This window comes from Haliaeetus albicilla, chromosome 27, assembly GCF_947461875.1.
Source record: "Haliaeetus albicilla chromosome 27, bHalAlb1.1, whole genome shotgun sequence".
Taxonomy (NCBI): domain Eukaryota; kingdom Metazoa; phylum Chordata; class Aves; order Accipitriformes; family Accipitridae; genus Haliaeetus; species Haliaeetus albicilla.
The window spans coordinates 15,094,899-15,117,482 of NC_091509.1; the positions used below are offsets into that span (position 1 = coordinate 15,094,899).

The following is a 22,584-nucleotide window of genomic DNA, read 5'->3' on the forward strand; positions in this document are numbered from 1 at the left end:
TGTGTTTACTCACAGACCCTAGGAAAACCGACTTGTATTTTAGAGAACTTTAATGTCAGTTTGGCTGCTCTGATGAACTTGCCCTCCCAGATCTCCATCTCAAAACCATCCCTATTCCTTGAGTTCAGACTCACATGGGATTTCTTGGGTTTTCTTTCCTCTGTTTTGGATACTTTGGCTTTTTGTCCTTTTTTTGATCACTTGTCCAATAGTGAAGAAGAGCTCCTGCCAGGTAAATGGATGGGTTTTGCAGTGGCATGACTATCTCGTGTCAGACAGGATCATACCTTGAACTAGCTGGTGTTGAAAGGTGTAATTTCTGCCCTCCCATCGTTGCCCTTCTCAGCCATGCCTAAATGCAACTGAATTGTAACATCTGGAGGCCAAAAGATATTAAAAGCCAGATTCACCTAAGAGGAAGAAGCAAACTCTTTTAGCAGCTGAAGAGACCTAACTGACGGCCTGAGAGGGATGTTTGCACCTGCTACAACACGTAGAATTATTTCTGGATTTTCAACCTTGTTTTCCTTCATCTGTGGCAATATCCTGCCATTATGTTCCCACGTAGAAGCAAGAAAAACAATGGTGAACTCTCATTTAGCATCTCTCTAGGATCCTTTCCTAATCAGCTATCCTAAATGCAGGAAAAACCGTCCAGCTACAAAAAGGGACAGGTCGCAGCAAAAATTCAAATGCAGCCCAGCTTGTAAGACACACCTGATCTAAGATAGGCCTGGCTCACGTGTACCTCCAAACCTGGCTCAGAGCTTTTAGTCTGTGGATGGAAGTGAGTGAAGATGAAGCCTGAATAAGAGACAGGCTGACCATGCTATGCAGATGCCTCATGAATGTCACCTTGCTCAGGGCAACCTTTCATGTGCAGGACCCCAAGGGGAAAACAAGACACTACATGATGACTGTAGGGAACAACTAAGATTAAAACAATTAAAACAACAGGAACAAAACAAACATAATGGGACAAAAACTGACAGCAACTGTTCCAAAGAAACACCATCGGATGGAAAATCAAGCATTCCTCCTTTGCCATTAGGCCCATAAGAAATTTGTTCTACATGCAGCCAGAATGAAAAAGGGGAAACAGAAAGAAATGTTAGGAATTTTTGGAATCATGCCTAGCAGAGGGATGTTTGGAGCTGCAAAATTAAAATGATTGATGCAATTTTCTTTTTGTTGTTTATTTTTCTTAGAAGTATGATAAATGGCTCCTTCATACGCCAACAATTACAAGACAGGTAGGATGTTCCTGTTTGTTTGTTTTTATATCAAAATTAGGATACAAGATTGATGTTTAAATAAATAAATAGAATCAGCCTTGTATCCTAATTTCCATATTTGCAAGACAGAAAACAAACACTGGAGAGAGTGCAATAGAAAATGCCTCAAAGCTGTGAGAATACATCCACCTTCATTTGGAGGGCCCCAAGTCATTTCAGAGCCTGAACCACCCTGGATGCAAGAATAGCCTTCTGGACCACCTGCACCGCATTCATGAGCTTCTGTAAAGATACTGCTGATATGGGAAGTGCTGAATCTAATTTGAGCTGACTTAATGGATGTAGTAATCAAAATCCTTGGGCCTCATTCACTACCAGTTGATACATCTTTGATTGTTTGGGCTGGCTTTGGCTCGGGAGCTGTGTGACCAGACAAATTCATCAGCAAATGCTCAGCTGGTTTCTAGTAATCCAGAGACCATGGATTAAATGTCTCTGCATTGGGTTATGTTAGCAAGCAAGTATAAGGCCACATATATGGTTTTCATCAAAATATTTTGATTAAAACATGTTCAAGAAATAACTAAATCAGTTGGAGCATCAATCAGATTACTTAAAGCTATGGCTTTTGAGGATTTACTAATCCCACTAAATCCTTACAACTCATATTCCTCATGATTGTAACACGAGGAATTTGCATGACTGCTGCCAAAATGAACCACACCTCTGACGTGACTCAAGATCACCATCCCAGTTTGCAGATTGTGGCACTGCTGTTCTGAGCAGGTCAGTTTGTATGATGCACTTTGCAGGGGGCCAGCTCATGCCCAGGAGTATGGCTGTGTGCAGTGCCCAAGCTCTGCTACTAACTCAGATCTGGGTCTGTACTTTTTAAGGGTTCTTCTTTTAAAGGAAGGTCTCTGAAGATATTTCACATGACAGTAGGCAAAGGCATGTGACAGCTGCAGGTGTGGGCTCAGGAATGCAGGATTTGTGCCCCTTTGGACTTGCCATAAGTTTGGTGCTTGCCAGGATCTGAATTGACTCAGTGAATGAAAATGCACACCTTTTGCAGGGCTTTTTCAAAACAGGCTTCCCACCCTTTCCAAACAGCATTTCGTATTAGGAAACACCCAAATGCTTTTCCCATGAGAACTCCCTCTGCAAGCATGGATCCAAACCAGGGTAATACCATACTCTGCAAAGCTGTGCAGTTCACATGGCACAGGATGAGCGTCCCTTCTGGAAAATGCTCTGTGAAACGAATGGTTACACCACAGCAGCCCCCCTGCCATTGCCTAATACAGCAGACACATTCATAGCAAGTGGATCAGCCAGGATCCAGTTTCCAAATGCAGGGCTTGAATAATTAGATGCTCCCATTGCTGCTCAATGGGAGCTGGGCATTTTACTTCCCTGCACATCGCGCTGAGTTTTCATATCCCTTTTCCTCTACCTCCCCCACCTCCTTGCCCCAAGCTTTTGTGATTAACATGGCAATGGAGATTGAACTGTGTGCATACATTGATTTGCTGGGTGGTTTGGCAAAAGAAAGCAAATCCAAGCTACTTACCTCAGTGCAGACCCCTTTGGCGTTGCAATGCCATAGCCTTTGGAGTCCAAGTTACCTCCCACCTTCATGGTGTCGCAGGGTTTCCGCTGCTCGATGTACTCGTTCATCGTGGACTCCAAGAGGTAGGCGTACTTCCCTTTCGACTTCCTCACCCGGATCATCCCTTCTTCCGTCGTCCTCACAAAAACGGAGGGTTCGGCTGACTTCATGTACGTCCACATCTTCTCAAACACCGCTATTTTGGATCGCTGCGTAGGACAGCAGAAACGCAACAGAAGCATTAGCAGAGGTTTGGGTGCCAGCTGAGATTTCCAGCTTGGACTGACGCATACCCACATATCGGATGGGCCGGGGAAGGCAAAAGGGGTAACGGGATGTTAATGAACCTCCTGCCATTTCTGCACCACGGCCCAGATCAATCCCTGATACATATTTGTGTACGGTGAGTGATTTTGCAGATCAAACCAAGGGCAAACCAAGATGGAAATCAAGACATGGTTTCTTTTGGAGCTGCTCAGAGTAGCTCCTTGGTAACGTGGGCAAGCACATGGATATTCCATATTGGTGTTTAGAACCACAAAATATCCCATGTACTGGAGATACAGCCAGCCTTCTGAGCGGCACAGGGAAAACTGGATTTTTGCTGTTCTAAGGACAAGCTCAGCAGGTCCTAACATGGTAAGGGGAAGCAAGAGAGAAAAACAGACCTGAGTTGAGGATGAGAGAGGATGGGCCTGGAGGACTTGTCAAACAAAGGGCTAATCAAAATGTTTGCATTCTAGTTCCCTTCTTACCCTAAAAAATTCTTTAGTGGAGCCAGCTTCTAGGGTCCCATAGGCAATTTCTGTCTGCTTGGCCAAGTCCTCTGCACTCTCGATAGGAGAAACCATCCTTTCCACGGTGAGGAAGGCAGCCAGGTTAGCTGTGTAGGAGGATATGATGATCAAGGTGAAGAACCACCAAACGCCACCAACTATGCGGCCGGAGAGAGACCTGGACACAGAGACGAGAGTCAAACAGGAGGAGTGTGAAGGTCCAAAAGGTGCAGCTTGCTCTTGCAGGCCCATCATTTACCTGGGCATTTACCCAAAGTCACGTTCTCCAGCCACTTGCAGGGAAGCCAAAGGTCTGTCTCAGTTCTTAATCTACTTTTCAAGGTGTCAATGTAATTAGAAGAGGGATAAAAAATTTGCAGTGAAAAAAAAATTAGCGATTAACTGAATTTGCTTTGATTTTCAATTCCTTTCAGAGTATATAATAATAATAATAATACTAAGCCATGGAGGCAACTACGAGGAAGGTTTAGCTGGGCAGGGCAATGCCCATCCAAACAGCATCTCTGGCATGGTCTGTGTTGTGCCATGCACCCACAGCAGGAAGGAGCACCAGCATGGAGCCAGACCAGATATACAGACCAGTTGGGATCACTAGGTCAGCTCCTCCATCACCTGAAGTTTAAAACCCAAACCTCTGTGTTTTTCTATAAGACATATTGAAGCTCAGAGTGGAGCTACGGTTTTAATGAGTAATTTGCCTACTGACATTATCTGTTTTGTATTCAGCAGATGGTTAGACAAGATGTTCATAATAATGCCTTAAATCTATGTATTTTGCACTTGCTGCAATCAAATAGCCAATTATCTGTAACCATTGGATAGCTATAGAGGCAAATAAGTCAAGCAGGCATTAATTTATATTAAAATCTTTTCAAATAATTTTAAGAGTGGAAGATAATTTTAGAGTGATGTCAGTATTCATGCATTCTGTCTAAATTATTTATATGCTCCTTCTCTAGATGCAGAGCACTATCCCAGACAGAAGGTAACTTACAATGCTATTTGATAAAGCTAGACAGTCTGACTAAGGAGGACCTGCCTGTGAGAAACACCGTTTATTCCTCTGGGAGGGCACTGTGTCTCAGTGCTGCCTTTCTGCTGATCCGAGTCGCTCCACAGAAATATGGTTTATTGGATGGTAACAGAGATAACCCAGTCCAGCTATGGGCACTGGACCAGCTCATGATAGTGCGTGCCATGCCATGTCCAGGTCTGCATGAAGCCTTGGGACCTGCTGCTATGGTTTATTGTGGTTTAACACGACTTGACAAACCAACCTGTATGCTCCATCACTCCATCGAGGGGAAAAAACACACCCTGCTCATCACTGAAATTAGAGCTGGAAAGAGACTAAACCCACATAGCCCACCAGCTGCCCGACTCATCTAGGTTACACCCTTCCAGTTTGTCCAGCCTGGTTTTAAATGCTGCTGATGTGAGGGGAGCTGCTCCCGCAGACATCACGTCACCTCCCTGTTTAGACCAACCCACCCTGAAATGACTTTAGTCAAAACTCTCTGAGATCACTTCCCACTGAAACCAGGCACAGTGACAGAGCTCACACACACGCAGCATGCGGGACAGAGTGGAAAGCACGCGTTTTAATATGTGCAAATAAGACTCATCCCACCCCATGCATTATCAGCCCCGTGGTCCGGGAGAATGATCACAGCAGCTTTCACCTGTGGCGGGCAAAAACTGCAGGAAACATGACTGCAAGGGATTACAGTGACAGAAAGGACAAGCAGCGTATTTTACAGCTGTGCCTGAAAGGACTTTTATGGTTAGAGATCGGTCGGGCTTTCCTCTGCACAGGGGCCTCATTTTGGAGCAGGCTCTGCCCTCCCTTCTGGTTTCTTCTTCCACAGGCTTTTCTGAAACTGGGCAGCAAAGTCCATCTCGCCATAAACCCAAGCTCAGTGAATGACTTTGAAGGATCCACCTTTCAAGGTCTTTCAGGAAAGTTTACAGGACACATCTCCAAGGTGATACTATAGCGAGTCCACAAATTCTTTTCTTAATCATCCAGATTTTAAAATACAAGAAAGGTACAACAAAGATTTTTTCAGGTCTACAGCCCACTGGCACGGTTTCCAACCATAAGCTATATGCTGGTTACCCCATCCTGCAGTGTCTCACACAAACCTCCTCCTTTATTGGCAACTGCAGCAACATGGCTGGGCAGACCGACGGTCCTTCATCCCAGATTACTTTCTTTTTATGCCTCCCCATCACTGCCAGCCAGAGAGGGGGATCAGAGGTTTGTGGTGGGAGTGCTGGATGCTGTGGGAAAAGCAGGCAGATGGGCACTGTTCTTCTGCTCTTATCTAACTCTCTAAGAGACACATACTCACCAAACAACCTCTGGAGATGAGTAGGGACCTCCAGGGATGATTCACCCCATCCGTCTCGGGTTGGGAGAAGGTCCCTCTGCAGACCTCCCTCTCTATTGAATTTTGAAGGAACTAGGATGACGAGGTTGGACGAAACAGCTAATTTTTAAATAGCTAAAGTTAGGTGAGGTAAATGTGACCGTCGTGCTTCCCATCCGTGGAGAATACTCAGCCTGCAGGACCGTCAGCGCAAACGACTTTACCTTTTGTTTCATATTTGGAGAGGGATTGAGGATGGAGGCAGCTATGGATTCAGCTCACACGTCTTCAGATTGATAGGGAAGAGGAAAAAAAATACCTGTCTCTAATTAGTGTGGATGATGTGTGCTCAGGGAAGGAAGCGCTCAGAAAAGGCACAGAGGCATTAAACAAAAGTAACCAGATAATGTCAAATACAACAATCTCTGCTGATGAAGGCCACTTTGAGCTGGCAAAATCCATTTGCATGGCAAATAATCACATTCATCTCCAGCTGCAAATTATACAGCCTTTCCTTCCTGACGAAGCTGGGATATTTCTGTGACTTGTTTCAATCCCTTCAGCGGCAGTCAGCCGCATTCCTGCCTCTAGACCCTCCACATCCTGGTGATATTCATTACTGCCTTATCCCACGGGGGCTGCCTGCTGTCGGCTGCAGATGGCTTATGCTTCCTGGCTCCGCACCTGGCACTGACAGCAGGAAAAAGTAACTATGGGGTGTTGAGACCAGGAGGTAACGAGGAGGGCAGGTGAAAGAGGGAGAGGGGGCTGTAGCTTCTCTCCCATGGGAGCCAGATGGGACAGGATACATGATATACACGGTCTGTACCATGAACCAGTCTCATCTGGGCTGTGTGTGCTGCTGGTACTGGTCATTTCTCCTCCTGACGTGAGATGCTGTGAGGCGAGTTCTCGCTCTCATAGACTGTGGAGGAAAGGAGAGGAGATAAACAGCTTGCTATCACTGCCAGCATGGCTAGGGCTTCCCGTGTACGATGTTTTATTGCAGACACTGCTAATGAGCAATGTTTGCCCTCACTGCTAGATTGACTTGGAGCTAGAAGCTGTGAATCTAAACTGCTGTAACAACACAGAAGAGAAAACGCGCAGCATATGGGCTCTGCAGGACATCGTACTTTTGCTCCGTGGTTGGGCACCATCTGACACAAGGGAGCGCTGGCTAGTGATGAAGGCTCTTGGGGGCTAGTGCAATACAATAAAAGATATAATAATAGTCATGATCAAACATCACACAAGCAAATGTGATCCTGTGTGACATCTCCATGACTCAATAGCAGTGAACGCAGGTTAAGCGGGACAAGTTGCATTTCTCTGGATAACCATGTTGCCTTTTTACATTTTGAGCCAATGCCTGTTACTGCTTACCACTGCAAGTAGTTGGAAAGACAATATCCATTATGATCTTGTTCTGTTACTTTTGTTGACCAAGCAGGAGAGCAACAGTGCTACCATCATGGGACACATTTGCAAAAGTGCCTTTGTAATTTAGGAGATAATATCCCATTTCTAGAAGTGACTTCACTACTAGGGAGCTAAAAGCATGGTCAAAAGCCAGTGGGACTTAGAGTTATGTTTATGCTCTAGTAAGAACAGTCACAGAGGAGTAGATATACCTTCTACTTTTAAGTGACTTTGAGGTTTTGAAAATCTCACTCCGCAGCTAGATAACGGAAAATGACCTTACACTTGACTAACAAATGTTCTGCAGCTTGAGCCCTAGCTCAAGTTAATTTCTCTTCAGTAATGGGCAGTATGGGGTTTAAAACCTCTTGCATGGAGAATTTACATGTCCCCACACCCGTTCAAGCATAACATGAAGGCAATCAGCTCTCTGCTGTGTGGAAAAGTTAGTGGCTCAGTCTTCTGCAGAGCTCGTGAGATGGAGCACACTGGTTAGTACTTTAAAGATATGCTAAGGTTTGGATGTTTGGATTTGTCTGTCTGACCTCTGGATTTATTCACATTCCTTATCATAGTAATACTTGTGAATAGCAGGAGCTAAAAAAAATCAGAATAAAATAAACAAGGATAACAGTGAAAGAGGCTTTAATGAACGGCTAATTCTGGGACGGAGGAAGGGGTGAAATAGCTAGATAGACGACATTGTACACTTTTCAACCTATATCATTCCTTCTGCACCTACGCTCTTCTTTCTTACACAATCCAAATTAAGATCTCTTGGTTTCTTCTTCTAGCCCTGCCCATGCTGGCTAAAACCACACTCTCCCCCCACTCCTCCCCATCCTCTCCCTGACCTGGGGTCCTGCCTGCCCCTCACGGAACAGTAGCAAGAATGGGACGCTCCTTTCCAACATTACCCTTGGAGGAGTAAGTAGTAAATACTCTGCCCTCATTATCCACAGTTCACAATCTACTCAAAATTAGAGCTGGCTGGCAACCAGAGTTTCAGCGCCGTGGAGAATTCTGAAATTGTAAATGAAACCTTAGTATTCTCAATCAGAATGAAAAGATAATAGTTGCAAATGTCCTCTAAAAGTAGCATTCCAAAAGTGGTTGGTTTGGGTCCGTCCAAGCTTTGCATTTTTCTATTACTTAATGGTTCATTTCTGAAAGGCTACAAGGTATAATTTTAACACAGTAAATAATTTTGTTTCTGCTTTCTCATTACAAATAATTTTCTTTCTGCTTCTATAATACATTAAACCCTTACCTAGCACATGTATAATTTGAAACATAATTCTGGAATGTGCTATTTTATATCTGTCTAATGGAAAACCTGCAGATGACCAAGCTGAAAATAATATTTTGATTTTCTTACTTAGATGACTTTTTTTTACCTTCCCTTGCAAAAGCAACTGCATTTTGCCAGTAGAAAACAGAAAAGAGTTGTAAGTTCCCTTTGTTCTCATGAAGTGATTTTTTTAATGTTCTAGCCTTAGCATTGATGGATTCTTCACAGAAAAAAAGAAAATCATGTAGCTATAATCTCTTATTTCTTAAAACAAAATAGAATCCTTGATCAAACAATTTGCTCTTTGATCTTATCCCTTATGGAAGGTATAGGAAAAGCTGACAGGAGTTTGCCTCTGCTTTGCCATTGTATTAGAAGAACATAATACATTTTTGCGAAAAACATTAGAAAGATTATCAGAAAATATACAAAGTAAACCTCATTGGAAACCTGTTCAAGCACCATCTCAGTTCTCTCCCACTTCTCCCTTCCCCCTCCCCAAATCCATTTCTTATGGAGAATTACACCTAAACTGACAGTGTTTTAATTAGAAGTGCAAATCTGGGATTCTAAGGCCATAGTTGCTTTGGGAGGATTTCCCAGATTTGCTGTTAAATTCAATTCTAATAAAGGCTCACTTAGGCAACTGACATATTTGTCACTGAATGAATTTATGCAAAACTGTTGAAAGAAAAGCTCTTATACGCTTGTTCTACCGATTGTGGGTCAAATCCACTTTTGGTCTTCTACCCACACAGATCCTCTGATCTCCGACACTGCTCTGCTAATTTGATACTGACTCTAGATAATTTCATGGGTCTATCTGAAGATTGACTTGGTAGTGGATTAGTTGCAAACATTTTGCTCCAGTTTTGCTCTTATTTTAAACAAATTTTTAACATTAAACTCTGTCAATGTAAATGAGCTTTGCTTTTTCTGTGTGTCACAGACCATCTGGCACTATTAGTCTCACCATTTTATCTCCAATCCTCACATGAACCCCAGATTTGCTTGAAAAGTCTGTGAATAGTCATAGATAGAGGAACAAAGTTAGCGTCGGGTTGTGGAGCTGGTACACAGCTCCGGGTGCATCCATCACGCTCATGCTGCAAAGCTCTTATCCTTTTACGCTCTGCTATGCCACGAATAGTTTTGAATGAGCTACCAACTGTTTGTCATTAAAGTGGAGTGACTATAATGCATGTTTCTCTCTCCATGCTATATTATTAATTTTCTTGCCATTTGCATTTACTTATTATTGAACTCTACCTCCTGGTACAAGAGTCTGGAGTCCCAACTGCAGTGCTGGGCTTTAACACAGAATGCCAAGACAGCCCTCACAAACACAGAATATTTTCTACTGACATTCTCCTTTACCTCTCCCAGCAGTACAAATTCCTTCTTCAGCTCCCCTCGCAATTTTTCTACATAGGTAACAGCTGCATATTTTGATTCCCTGTGGGTAACATTAACCAGTGAGACAGGGTAAGAAAGTTGAGGGAGCACAGGCACTGGGAGTCCCATGCTGTCTCTCCCCTGCTTTTTTTTTCTGAATTTTCTTTCAAAAAAAAAAAGAAGGAAAAAATTTGAGAGCTTCTTAACTTTTGTATATGGGCTGGAGATCTGCTTTTTCTCATGTTTTTAGGCAAACCATGCCAGCTTATCCGACCCCCAAAGCCAACACGCCGGAAGGAGGCAATATGGATTGCAGAATCCCAGCAGAAGTCCTTCTAAGAAGGGGCCTTGGGGTCACTTGCTGTGTAAATATTGCAACGATTGAACATATTGTCTGCAAATATGCAGAATCTCCCAGACTCAACAGGAGGATGTATCTCTGCGAGGCTTTAATCATAAGTCATAGTTTATTTACTGTTTCTTTCTGCCTAAGCTAATGGCCTTGGACAGCAGTATATGGTCCCTCTCCTACCCTTGCATCTCTTCTTTTGCAGAATATGTTGGCACTTTTTTCTTCATTTTCCCTTTAATGGGCAAAACCTCTTTCTAAAATGAGTTTTCCTGCTTAGTCAGAAATGCATCATGCCACTTGTGGTTCTCCAGTCATTGGAGCTTGGATTGCTGCAGTGCTAAGTATAAGCATGACTACATGGAGCAGCTACGTGCTGTTTTCAAGACATTCACTTAGCATTTTGACAGGCAAGAGGTACCTAACGGCCTAACCAGAGGACTAGCATCCACGAGCAATTTTTCTGTGCCTTCGGAAGCCCTGCCATGCTATGGGATCCAGGGTAGCTTACTTCATCTCTCTAATTCAGTTCCCAGCTGTGGGAGAAGAGGATGAATAACATTTATGAACTTCACCTGGGCGGGTGGCCTGAAGCATTGGTCACCTGGTGGAATTTACCTCTGAGCTGCTGCTTTGCCTACTTCCCCTTCCTGAGACAGTCAATTCCAGCAGGCAGAGGCAGCATCAAATGGGCCCAGCTATGCAGAGGGTAATTTATGTACTCAATAGCAGTCTGCAGGTTGAGCCCTCCTGTGGTCCAAAATGGGCGCAAAATGCAGCCTGCTGACATGCAACCAACACAACTCACCTGCTCAACTAATGAAGTATGGTGTTGGTAGCACTAGATGCCAAGCAAACATGGACTGACGTGGGCAACCAGCCCCCCTCAACTTCAGCAGGACCCACGTACCACCCGTGGTATAAAACCACTCCTGCAGAGCAGAACTGCAGAACAGAGGTATGTCCTTCGCTCGAGGGAGCCACCGTCCCTGAGCAGAACTGGCTGCTGAGATGCTTATCCCTAAAACTGCGGGATAATACACCCAACTCTTCCAGAGGGCTGCTAAAAACATTGTAAAGAGAGGGCTAGGATAGAGGGATGAGGTAGAACTCTAAGAAAAAATAAGAGTGTGGTTGAAAGGCAGAACAGATAGATCCAAAGAAATACATTGTCATCCTCTTAAGCACAGGCAGCGTGCCTCCATGTTGCAAACCAAGGTAGTTTAAGGGATGAGTGTTTAGATAGAGGTTTGCTGAGAAACACGTGGTTGCTTCGGGCTGCTCAGCAGCTCTGGTGAAAGGCAAAGTCATCCCTCTTCTGCAGTTTTGCCAGCTTTTGCTATAAGGAAAAAAACCCGACTCCTGTCATGCCTTTGAGCAAAAATTTCACTGTAAAAAAAAAGGCTCTTCACATATTTTTCTCACTTTGGTGACATTTGTTCACTTTGCTGCGAAAAACTCACAAGGTGACAAGCATAAAATTTTGTCAGAAGCACTCACTGGAGCACCCCAGGAGATTCATTACTCAGGAACTTCCTCAACCTCAGGTGGCCCTAAATTTATCAGCACTCATCCTTCTTTTTAAACAACAGCCTATTGTGCTAATGTCCTTTGCTGTGTTGGTAGATTTCATATGCTCTCCCTCAGTCTCTTCTTCAAAGTCTCCTTGATGAAAAAGCTTTTTTTTCCCCAAAGATTTAATATATTTTGGATTATATGCTACCAGTCCTTCATTTTTCCAAGATCGTCTTTAGCCATCTACATGTGCTCACAATTTAGAGCTCAATTTTTGAGGCTTCTGGGCAAAGTTACAATAACCTAGCTCAGCCTTCTTCCAGGGTGCCTTGCCTTGGTTCTTTTTGCTTTGGTTTTTTTTGCCTGTCTTTTGTCAGATTTTCCAATCTGAGGAGAGAAAGGCCTTTTCTGGGATGAGAGTATTTTCTGCACTGGAATATTTTCACTCTGAGCAATAATCCCAAATATTCCATTTTCTGTCTCATTTCTAATTTAAAATGTGACCCCTCACCAAGACTTTACAAGTTACATTTTCTCTATTTTCACTTTTGAGCATTTATTTTTTCTGCAAGGGCATATTGTATCCCTTGTAGAAGTGGTGAGGAATGAGTCTGGTCTCCCCAGCCAGCATTTTTTGGAAGAGCTTTATGTGCACAGGAGTGACTGTCTTTTAACATCAAAACTCCCAAACTGTGAAAGGAAAACATGTTCAGTGTTTCTGCTGCCCTTATTTCACCTGCTAAGATTTTTTTATTTTTGAAGGCTGTGGAAGCACTGCTGAGATGAAAAGCTGCCCCCTCCCTTGGTTTGCCTCTCTGCAGCCTGAGATCTTGCTTCTTATGGAGAGCTTCAAGAAATGAGAGAGTAAATTCCTCCTACAGGAGGCCCTCACAGACCCTGCCTCACATCTCATACCTATTCGCAGTGTACAGGTGCTTATTTTTACTGCTTTTCCCTTTTCCCGTATGAGGACTCATCTTCTCCCCTCTTCCTTTCTACTCCTCTGTTCACACATTTGCCTCCTATTACTTCTCATCAGACTGTGCTGGGGAGAATTCATTAGTGTATATAACATGCTTTGAAGTTGTCCAAATAACGGTGATGTAACACTTTTGCACTTCTATAGGCTCTTTTATCTGAAGATCAAAGTAGTAAGTTATGATTACCATGATTGGATTATTGCTGCTTAGCCTTTGGATCTAAGGGTAAGCAGCAACTCTTCTGGGTAGGCATTAATCAGAATTACTGGATGATTTTATTAAATAGATTGAATGCCATAAAGTATGCTGCTGCTTAAAGAAAGGGGTGCGTACATGAGCTGGACGCCCTTTCCTACCATTTGATGATAGGAATCAGGTGGCCCCTAGCTGTCACTTGGCTCCTTTGATCCAAGTGAAGATGGAAGGAAGACCAAGACACGAGCACGGAGGACTTCAGAGGTGACTCCGTGCTCTGTCTCCTCCAACTCCAGACCCCATCCAAGCACAGCAAGGCTTCTGCCACTATTTCCTAGCATGACGCACATTTTACTTTTCCCTATTACTCTGCTTCATCAAGCCTTTCACAATGAATATCCTAGTACCTCTGTCATATTTCAATAAATTTGTCTTTGCCTGCTCACTGTTTTGGAGTGTTACAATGGACATTGCTTGCTGGATGTACACATCCCTGAAATTCTCTTGAAAAGGGGGTACAGTGCTTCCCCAGTTACCAGGACAAGTAGTTGGGATGAAACCTGGGACAAAAGCAGAATAGGTACAATAAATCCCAAACTCCAGTGGAATAAGAGAATTACCCTCAGCGTCCCAGTAGAAGGCTGTGAGGTTTTGGCCAGCTCTGGGGATTAAACCAGCAAAGAGCAGCTGTGGATGCTCTGTGTGTTGTGAGCTGGAACAATTTGAATTGAGGAGTTCAATGCTCATTCGGCTGTGTATCCAGAGAGTGCGCACATGATATCTTAGTGCTGATAAAAGTGATGTACAGCATATGGAAGAGTTATTTAAGCAGGACTTCCCTGTGAAAACACACTCAGGGCTTCCCATCTTAGCTACAATATTTTTCTGGAGTGCCAACATTAAAGCAGTGTGTGACAGGGAGTCTTGTAGAGGACACCACTTCAGGGAGATGGAGGTCATTCAGCTCCTCACAACCCTTATTCTTTGACAAAAACACTTGGCAATCGACCTAGCTATTAGGAAGACACAACCATGCGCAGTCCTGACTGCAGCTCGGAGGATGTCAGACCCCAGCTGAGCCGACTGCTCGGGGATAACAGGTTATCGAGAGGGAAGAAAATGAAAAGAGAAAGTGTGTTTCTCTTACTGATTGAAAGTCGGCAAGTCGGAGTACAGTGTAATAGGCAGTCTCTGGGGCCTCAGAGGGTCTCCCGCCGGAGTCACAGAGGGGGCTATAAATCTCAGAGGCACCCCCATAAATCTTAGTGCCACTCATGATCCTGAGCCAGGGCACAGCATTAGAAACACAAGCAGCATGTGCCATTTCCATGTCAGAAATGCCCTAATAAAACTTCCAAATAGATTAAAAACCTGGGCAATGCACTTTCCACCCTGCTATTTTTAACTTTGGTTTCAATCAGAAGTATGAGAAACATTTATTTAGTCCTGAAGAAAGAGATTGCAAATATATTTTTAGCTTAATACATCTGCTTTTCAAGATCAAGTGTTTGACTTCTTTTAAACACAGCTGGTGGAATGATTAGTAAATCTGTCACTCAATGGGGGGACTTTCAGCAAATTTCTTGCTGTCCCCCAGCAACCTGAATGGTAAAGGCCTGAAGTCAGAGCTGTGGAAGAGTGACTAGATGTGCCTGACAGGGAAACCATCCCAGGGAAGTGGCTTAAAGATCAGTGGAGGAAACATCCATTACCTCTGCAGCATTTAGAAATTTTCAGATGTCAGAGCGTGGAAGTTCAAAAGACTCATTTTTCCTTTGCAGATGAAATTGCACTTTCCCAACAATATTCTCACAGTTAGTTATTTCCTTCTTCTGAGTCCTCTGTATCCTTCAGCATTCTTCCAAATGAAAAAGAGGATAGCAAGGATGACTATTTTAAAAGAATTTCCATTTTCCCCTGGCTGCCACATTTTGGTTGCCATGGAAGTGCGCAAACTCCAAAGGGGACTGTTTAGTTAAATATTGTGCAATTTGTCAAGCTGTTCCTCTGGTGAATCACTTTCCCTGGTTAAATGCGTTTCAGAAATAAGTGTGGTCATCAGTTCCTGGTGATTTGCAAGTACTGCTGTTACCCTGTGACCTGAATTTCCTCTCCCTGGACATAATTAACTCTGCCAGGCAGAGATAATTGCAAAATCATTTGGTACACTTTTAAAAGGAAAGAAAACTTTTCTAGAAGTTGAAATCCTAATTTTTTACTTTTATTCTTAAAGACCAACCTCAGTTCACCAGTTCAAGCAAACTGCCAAAAAGAAATGACCCTGAGCTTTGTCCCCACGGACAAGCCCCCAAGCCTCCTGGATTCACCCCACATTGGAGAAGGAGTAGGGATGCTGAACCAACCTTGCTCCCAGCCTGGCTTGGCTGCCTTGTCCCCCAGGGCAGCCCCAGCACGAGCTGCAGGTTGCATGTGCTCTCCAAGGAAATGACAAACTGCTTCTTCCTTCATTGCAAAATGAGCCCTTTGCCTCAAGACTGTGCAGTGAATCCCACCGGCAGTCAGCAACCGGGTCTGTAGGAACAAGTACACCGTCTCCCATGTCCCTAAAGAGGGTTCAGCAAGCCCTGCCAGCGAGCTCCACTCCATCACCCCCAGACCTTCCCGTGCAAAAAGTGCGAGGAAAAAAAAAAAGCACAAATCTTTCCTCATTGTTCATGGAACTTCTGCCTTGGCAGAGCTTGCACAGCTCTCCAGTGACTTTCCAGGACAAGTTAAGTCCTGTTTAAGGTTATAATGGGTACCGCAAGGATGGCACCAGAACGGTGCATCAGGCCAGAAAGACAAGGCAGATGCTTGGAGTGTCACAGAAGACTCTTACTGACATCAAGAAGAGTTGCCAAATAAACACGGAGGCTCAGCCTTCATTTCAGGAAGGAATTAAAATCCTTTTAATTGCTAAATGCAGCTGGTTCTAATTTCCCGAGTTCTAAATTTTTAGCAAAATATATAAGTACCCTGCAAATGTAAGTTAACAAAGGACAGAACAGAAATAATTCCCTTGAAACAACCCGAATCAAACCTCTCACTAAAAAAAAGAAAATTCCTAACCAATTTCTGATTTAGAGCTTGTCTAAAACCGGATAAAATCTTTCAGTACTAGGAACATCTTGATGAAATTTGAAAGTGCTGCTATTTTTCAAAATCTCTAGAGGCTAGTTGAGGAAAAAAACCCTCAACAACTTGTGGAGCAATTTTGCTGTTATTTCCATCAGCTCTATGGCTGAAGTCTCCTGTGATTTTTTCAATTGATCTAAAAAGAAATGTAAATAAACAGGAAAAATAGCAGAAGAAAATGTTCAGCATTAATTACAGGTACATAATAAATACCGTACTTGCTCTTCCACAGACAAACCGCTATGATTGAATGCAACAGAAAGCCTGCAAAGGAGTGCAGTGAAATACAGGCCTGGCTGCACATTATATAGATCAGCCAGAGCGCACTGTTTCCGTGTCACTAAAAACAAATAACGATGTCCGCAAGATGCCTATGAATAATAGATCCTATCTATCGACTGGATAGCAGCCAGCATTTATATCTCTCCTTCCCACCTCGGAGCCCATGTATTCATCACCTCTGCGAGCAAACCTCCCTAAGCAGCACGTTCCCCCCCAGGCAGGGGGTCCCTGCACCCTGCACTGCCCCCGGGTCTGGACCCTGCAGGCAAGTTAAGACCCCTTTAACTCTTTATCCCAAGCCAGCTGAAGGGTGGATGGCACCTCGCGCCGCGTCTCCTTGCACACGGTAAACACCCACGGTCTTTAGGGCACACTGGTGTGGTCCACCCATTTCCCAGCAGTGGTCCCACCATTTCCCAGCAGTGGTCCCCTATGGCACCCTACACAGACCGGCACCGAGTCTCTTCTTGCTCGTGCATCCCTGCTGGTGCTCTTGAAACATGCCCCCTCAAGTCTGGCTCTCTCCTAGACGCAGGCTGTGATGAAAGCTTCATCCATCATTTCACTTCCAGCGCAGGATGAGCAGAGCATCTCCAGTACTGTTCTCAATCATGTAGATTATAATAATTTCAAGCTGTGTTGTCCAGGTATCCTGACATGATACCCTATCGTGTCATGATATGACTATACATTTCCCTTCTACTCATGGTATGTTTTGATCTGAACCCAAACTATATGTGTTTTGTTTCCACAACACAGTATAAAGAGAGCCCCCATGAAGCTGGGTTTATTTTTTGAGATCTCTGTTTAATTTCCCTCTGGGAGGGCACAAAGGGTGGCTGCATTTACTGGGTGATATTTATCCTCCTTTCAAACTCCAGTGGGGACAAGACTCCTATAGTTACTCAGCTGAGAGAAACTGTGTTTATTCTGTCTCATGGTATTGTCAAAAGAAGAATAAATGCCTTTCTGGAAGATCTGTTTTAGCCAAATGTATTTCATTTTAGTCAAACATAAGTTTTCTGAGTCACAGGAAGAGTAACTGGATTAAATTTAATAGTCTCCAATATACAGGAAGTCTCTTTTGGGCTCAAACCATATGAAGCAACACATTTTGTGATAACAAAAAATAGAAGATCAAGCTAGGAAGCTGACAAGAGAAATATCTATTTTGCTTCCTGCTTTTTTATACTTTCCACAACAATCAAATAATTTATTTTGTAGAAAATGATGGGGCAGATGAAAAATTCAGATGCCTCGTTTTGCTGCAGAGGAGGTCGGCAAGCCCAGATGTCCCCTCGGTCTCTTTCCTAAAGGCCCCGGGTCCATCCTGAGTGAGGAATGGTAGCAACGTGCTGGATGTTAGCGAGGTCCCACTCTCCACAGCTGCTACACACGGGGGTTATTTTAAGCTCTGAAGACAATTTATCAAATTACATTTCTGAAAAATGGTACAGTGTGAGTCATATTTACTTCACATTTCTCTTGCTGCAGGCTCCCGCTATTGGCTGCGGGATATTTATTACCTCTGATGCCTGCTCTGCGAATCGCCTTTCTGGGTCTGTATTTCACATTTAATGAGTGCTTTTGCAATTTCATGACTGTTTTCTGAAGTTAAGGTAGCACTTTGCAAAGCCTAATGGTTTACGGCCCGTTTCAGACTTCACTGATTTCTGCCTGTTACTATGTACATGAAACTACTCAACTCCAAAATGTTGCTTCTCCCCCATTCTGCCGTGTATCAGCCAGCACTTTGAAAGCACAGACTTTAAGGGCAACGACAGGGACCAGCTCACCTCAACCAGGACAAATTAGTCCACGTGGTGGTGACTGAACCACATCCAGCAGAGCCACTGGTCAGTGATGGTGCAGAAGGGGGACCGCACGCTCCAGTGGGAAACGTCCAAGAGCTCACAGCCTCCTTTGGCTGAAGCTATGTACCTACGATCGAGTCATTCCGTTTGTGGCTTAGGAAGGATGGATTCCTTGCTCACACTCATGTTGGAGCATCCAAAGGCACAACACAGACTGCCACTGGCTCCGGCTGGGACTCTCCGTGACGGATTACTGCCTGGCTTTTGTCACACTCATCCAGTCTATGCCTAGACCAGAGCTTCAAGGACACGAGTCGACCTCATGCCCAGCAGCTTCGCTCCTCGGGAGAAGAGGCTATGAGCACATAACCTGCAGCTACGCTCTCTCTTGGCCGTCCGCAGGTTATTGAATTCACACTGTATCTTTAAAATACTTGGTAGGTTGTGACCAGCATACTTAAGAGCCTGATTACAGTTCTGGCTAGTAAGAATGTCCTTAAAAAGGACGCCAGTTTCCTTCAAAAGCAAATTTTTGTCTCAGTGGGGAACCGAAGTTCCCTGGGGACTGGTCTGAGACTGAGGAACACACATTTACAAGAGCAAGGAGTTGCTGCAAACCTCACCACCCACTGTGCTGAGTGATGTGTCTGCAGTTTTGATCTTACATTTTTTTAATGATAAATACATAGTGGCATATGCGCTTAAAACAAGCATGCTCTGGAAAAAAAAAAACCCCAAACCTCCAGACAAATTTCCCCTACTCCTTCCCAAAACAAAACTGAAATAAACAACCCAAAACCTCTACAAAAACAAAATACACCCCTGCACTTGCTCCTTCCTGCTGGGGAAAGAATGACAGAACAGATGTATAACAGAAGCTATTTATGTTGGTTAATACATTACTGGGGAAATGCCGAGAGATTGTAGTGGTAAGTTTAGAAACAACCATATAGGAAATATATTGGAATAGAGCAGATCCCCACCTGCCCACAATGTCGTTCTACCAAGCATTCATTTCTAAGTGATGTGTCACAGAAATCCTGCACTAGATTCGTGTGAAAAATACATGTGAAATACAGAGCGTGCTCAGCGCCTTTCTGTACAACAACATCCTACGGAAATTCTCACTCTTCTGCTTCCTCCTTGCTTTCACATTTCACAGAAATGTCCCTCTCCACTTGCAACCATCTCAAAGAGCTGTATTCAGAGTACTGGGAGTTATAATAATTCCTATACTTTGTTTTTCAAATTTTCTGACAATTATTTGTAGTCAGAAAGTGCTCTTGTGCTCCATGGGAAAATATTGGTTTCAATGAAATTGTAATTTTCATTATCAGGATGATCAAATTAACAACATTAAAATAACAATGACAGAATCATTCTCATTTCCCATTTCAAAGCAAAATAAAACAACACTTTGAAATGGTGATTCAAAGCATGTTGTTTAGCTAGAGCAAAGCTTGTTATTTGAATCAAACCCACTGATCTTTCCCTGACACTTTTTATTAAAGATGTTTCCAAATTTGCTATTCTGCAAAGTCTCAGCTTTTCACCTCTCCACGCTTCTTCTTGGAACAGAAACTGGCTATTGAAATGTCCCCAAAGGAAGACATTCTCTTTCCTAAATAAGAATAATGATGACAAGAACAACAATGAGAACGAAAATCACAATAACCTGATCCTAACGCACGGGTCTGAGTTACAAGACAGCGATAAAGCTGAAATTCCCTCTGCTGGGAAGACTTTCTGAATGCTCCACCTGGACTCCTACTAATCAATGATCAGATGGTAAAACATATTCATAAGAGCTGTCACTATCAAAGTGCCTTGCAGGCTCTTATTTCCCTCCTATCCCAAGCGCATTAGTATTTGGACAAATTGGCATCCCATCGCCAAGAAGCTGGTGCCTGGCCTCGTCCCGCCGGAGCTGTGCTGAGCTGTGCAGAGTTATCTCCGCTCGCCGATGGGGTTGTGTCTCCTTCTTATCCCCTGAGCTTTGATGCCAACCCACCGTGCAGGAAATTAACTTCTGCCTACTGTGTTCACCCACAAGACACGTATCTGCTGAAATTTCCTTTGAAGAGAAGGGAGGCAAAGCCCAAAAAAGGAAGGGTGGGGAAAAAAAGAAAACAAAAGGTCTCTTTGCTGTCTGCTTTTATCAGAGCATCACTTCAGATGTCACCATGGCATGTAAACACAGAAAATGCATATACTGCCTGTAAATTCATTCTTGTGACTGGCAGTACCTCTGGTTTAAGTCCAACCTGGCCAAAAATATACTTAGCCTAAACTGGGACAAGTTTGCCTCTCAGAGGGGGTGAGCAAGAGCTGTGTCCTGCAGCATCTAGCAGCTTTGATGCTTGACCTGTCCACATGCTTCCCCTCCAACCAACATCCAGAGCAGACCTCTTGGGAGTGATGGATACATACGATCCACATCCCAAGCCACAGCTCATTAACCCTTTTTCAGCCTTATAAACCCTAAGTACCTCTGCCCCGAACTCAAAACACTAGAGGCGTCAAACACCTTATCTCTGGCTCACCTCTGATCCTGCCTCATGTGAATATACACATACCACATGAAAGATCCCTCAGTTATTACAGACATTACTTACCGGACATATAATTTCTGCAAATAAATAATAAATTCTATCAGAGTCCCGCTTGCAGCTATTTGGTTCCTATGCTTTTAATTCTTTTTCTTTTCTTTTTGAACACCTTTGTATGAACAAGGTGTTGAGAAGAAATGTGTATCATGGGCTCCTGCAGTAGGCAAAATCTCTGTAATAAAACTTGTGCAAATATAGGCCGCTAAAATGAAGGAGGTATTTCCAGGCATTATTTACAAATAAGTCTCTGCTGGTGTCTCTATCACAGATTTACATCTTCTGCATTTCATGCAGTTTTCCAGCCACCTTATATTGTGCCAGCTTTTCCAAGAAAAATTATCTAAAAGTAATCACAAGAGTCATTCACCAAAAAGTCCCTTTAGGAACCCTTTGGACTTTGGGTCCTACTGAACTTTCAGGCAGCAGAACTATTGACTGAAATGGGAATTAGAAGGAAAACTCGCTACTTCTCTGACCTTTCTAAAGGCCAATAATACTTAAAGCCACTCAGTGTGCTCCATAATCTTTGGCACAGACCATATAACCTTTCACTGGGCACCTACTGTACTATTTCTCCTTACTTTACTGGAATTTTATAGCTTCCCTATAATGCTAGATGATCTTGTTTCTCACAGCAACAAAATGACTGACAAAAATTGATTGCAGTTGGGTAGCTTTAGAAAATCTTGTTTGCATTTCTGTAAATTCCCTCAAAAGAAGTCCCCAGGATAAATTTAGAATGGTATTTTTATGGTCTCAAATTTGAAGTCCCCAGTTCACAGCTGAGAGACCTGTGAACCCTTGGGTCCTTTCTGAATCTGTGATTCACAAAACTACACTATGGTTCAGGAATGAAGGTCAAAGTAAAACCTGTTCAGCTCCAAAGCACGTAGAAAGATTTAACCATATGAACTGGAAGAAGGTTCATTGGGGAAGGCAACCCACCTTGGAGAAATATCACATCCCTGCTGCATGAAAGCTCCTAGGGAGAACCAAAGACTGTTGAATATCCCAAACTCATTCGTCTGGTCGTTGGCCGGCTGGTCCCGTCCTTCCTCGAATTCCTCAGTGTGCCACTCGTAAGGGCTGAAGCGACTCACCAGGAAGAGGACAACGCTCACTCCAATGTAGGCAAAAACAATGCACATCCATATCTCGTAAGCCAAAGGATCCAGAAAGGAAAAAACTCCTGGTTTGGACTTCTGAGGTTTTTTTATCATGATAGAGATACCTAAGCTCATGAATGGTTTGGAAAAGTCTATAACTTCTTCTCGAACCAGAGTGATGGTTAATGGTGCCACAGCCACATCTGCCCTCTGAAAAGGAGAGACAGAAAAGAGATTTGCATTCTGGGGATAAAATATACCTACTAACTCCAGCTTACGTTCCTTTGCTCTCTGTTTACCCCTGCTACCTCAGAAGAAATCAGACAAAACCAATTGCAAGAGAAATGTTAAAAAGGAGCAGCCCATAATATTGGTGGATTATTTCCATTTTATCACTACTGATTACCAGTTCTGTTCTGAAATCACAGCGTTTTCCTTTTGCAGCCACCTAGCTCTTCTTGTCTGATTTATCCAC

At 43.5% G+C, this 22,584-nt stretch overlaps 1 protein-coding gene across 2 annotated transcripts in view; it reads right to left on the reverse strand.

Moving 5' to 3' along the window:
• The window catches only part of GRIA1 (glutamate ionotropic receptor AMPA type subunit 1), a 130,888-nt gene that overhangs the window by 16,365 nt on the left and 91,939 nt on the right, over positions 1-22,584 (reverse strand). For both annotated transcript variants that reach the window (XM_069773024.1, XM_069773023.1), the window contains exons 11-13: positions 21,949-22,319; positions 3,603-3,801; positions 2,809-3,056 (exon numbers count right to left, since the gene is read on the reverse strand). In XM_069773024.1, the coding sequence (XP_069629125.1) occupies positions 2,809-3,056; positions 3,603-3,801; positions 21,949-22,319 (818 nt within the window). The remainder of the gene's footprint in view (positions 1-2,808; positions 3,057-3,602; positions 3,802-21,948; positions 22,320-22,584) is intronic.